General features: G+C 40.4%; 1 protein-coding gene across 2 annotated transcripts in view; it reads right to left on the reverse strand.

Annotated features, from left to right (window-relative positions):
• UTP18 (UTP18 small subunit processome component) overlaps nucleotides 1–2,098 on the reverse strand; it is a 34,015-nt gene that overhangs the window by 23,483 nt on the left and 8,434 nt on the right. For both annotated transcript variants that reach the window (XM_045299763.1, XM_004707038.3), the window contains exon 5: nucleotides 976–1,064. In XM_045299763.1, coding sequence (XP_045155698.1) covers nucleotides 976–1,064 — 89 coding nt within the window. The remainder of the gene's footprint in view (nucleotides 1–975; nucleotides 1,065–2,098) is intronic.

Below are 2,098 nucleotides of genomic sequence, written 5' to 3' on the forward strand. Positions count from 1 at the left end.
AATCATATTTTGAAGCCCCTTTATATTTTGCCAATGAAGTGAAAATTTTATAGTTTAATGAAGGTGAATTCACCCTAATGGAACTGAATGACCTGTCTTCAAAAAGTGGAGAGAAATGGATTTACTATCTCCTGATAACTTAAAAGGAAGGTTCCCACCCCCACATAAATGCATATGTCATCTATTTATAATGGGGACAAATACCTGTCACAGAGAGACTTGTTCATTCAAAAAACGTTTAAGGGAAGTACCATATCAGGTGAATTGATCACCACAATGAACAAGCCAGAACAACTATGACTTCGTATGTAGCTATTGCCAGGCCAGGCGTTTCTTACAGCTGTCTGTGCTGAAAGAGGAGAACAAGCCAGCCCTAAGCAATATTTAGGAAGACAGGAGAGGGACAGCAAGCACAAAGGCTGAGACAGAAAAGAACTTGGCTTGTTCAAGAATCAGAAGGAAGGCCTGAGAACCTTACGTACTGAAATAAGGGAGGAAGGGGGTCTGAGATGAGATTGAAGATATGGGCAGAAATCAGGAAGTGAAGGAGTAAGTACAGGTTATTGGAAAGAACCCTAAAGTTTTCTAAGAGAAATGAAAGTGGGATAACCTGATGCTTCATTTTTTAAAGAATCCTCTGGTTACTATATAAAGAATGGTGTGGGGAGAAATAAGGTGGAAATGAGGAAACCAAGCCCCAAAGCTACTGCAGTACATCAGGTGACATGAAGCTGGTGCTGCGAATGGACAAGAAATGCAGAGGGAGAAATCAAATAGGATCCCAGAAGATTCCTGGGCACATCAACCTCCTCAACACTGTCACAAGAGAGGGAAAAACCCACAAACGAGGACATATTTAGGAAGACAAATGGCAGTCAGTGTTATTCCATCCCACTGGTAAGAATCTGTAACTGGGAACCAAACTAAATTTCAGAAGCAAGTAGCTGGGTAGGCTCCAACTTCACTGACTCTCACCTTCAAAATTCCTTTTGGAAGAGAAGTTGATGTTGATATGAAATTCCCAGTCCTTTGCAACAAGTCATCTTCATCCTCTTCACTTTCATCTAAGTCAAATAAACCCACAAGGCCGATCTTTAGAATCAATGAGTTTGTCCTATTTCACCTTTCAGTGTCCCGCCCCATCTTTCAACCTCACTTTTTAAAAAAGGCACAACTAGCAAAATATATTTGAAAGAAGGAAAAAAAGCTGATAGAGCTCAACTTAAGGGCAATGAATGTACAAATGTGCTTTACACAACTGATGTATGTATGGATTGTGATAAGAGTTGTATGAGCCCCTAATAAAACGATTAAAAAACAAAAGAGTTTAACTTAAATGGTTAAAATTAAAACTTGACTCTGAAAAGAATCCGCACATACACAGCAATGACAACAAAATGAAATAAAAGCAGCACTTTAAAGAGCAGCACGTAATTGTGGTAAACCTGGAAATAGGGTGGACAGCAGATGAAGCTGAACAACGCACATGAAAAAGAACTAGCACTTAAGGAAACTGATTAGGATCACGTATCCTAACCTCCAGAAGAGCCAAAAGGGCTGCTGCTTTCCTGGAGAAGATTTTAGTAAGAGATGGAAAGCGGTTTTTAAGAGCCATGGGATTAAAAGGCAAAAAAAACCCTAGAGCTGGGAGTTCTCTGTTCCTCGAGGGGCTCTACTAAACCACCAAAGTTTTGTACTAGGGGTGGCAAAAGGCAATAATGTTGGATAAAAGGTGAAATCAAAGAATTATTTAAAAATCTGCCAGGTATGAGGACCCAGCTTTGCACATCATCACAATCCATCCTTAAACAGCTGTGGCATTGCTGCTTCCCTCACCCAGCCACCCGCCAATAAAGGCAAAAACAATAACCAACAAATGTTCTTTATAGAAACATCACCAAAGTCTAGGCTGCTAATAAATAGCTTTTCTGTTTATTTTTTTTTGTGAGTGAGAGTCAGTGAGTGAGTGAGAGTAAGTCAGTGAGTGAGTGAGACAGTGAGTGAGTGAGACAGTGAGAGTGAGAGTGAGACAGTGAGTGAGTCAGTGAGTGAGTGAGAGTGAGAGAGTGAGAGTCAGTGAGTGAGTGAGACAGTGAGT

Source organism: Echinops telfairi, unplaced genomic scaffold (assembly GCF_000313985.2).
Source record: "Echinops telfairi isolate 266 unplaced genomic scaffold, ASM31398v2 ScPeMD7_7458;HRSCAF=8496, whole genome shotgun sequence".
NCBI lineage: Eukaryota > Metazoa > Chordata > Mammalia > Afrosoricida > Tenrecidae > Echinops > Echinops telfairi.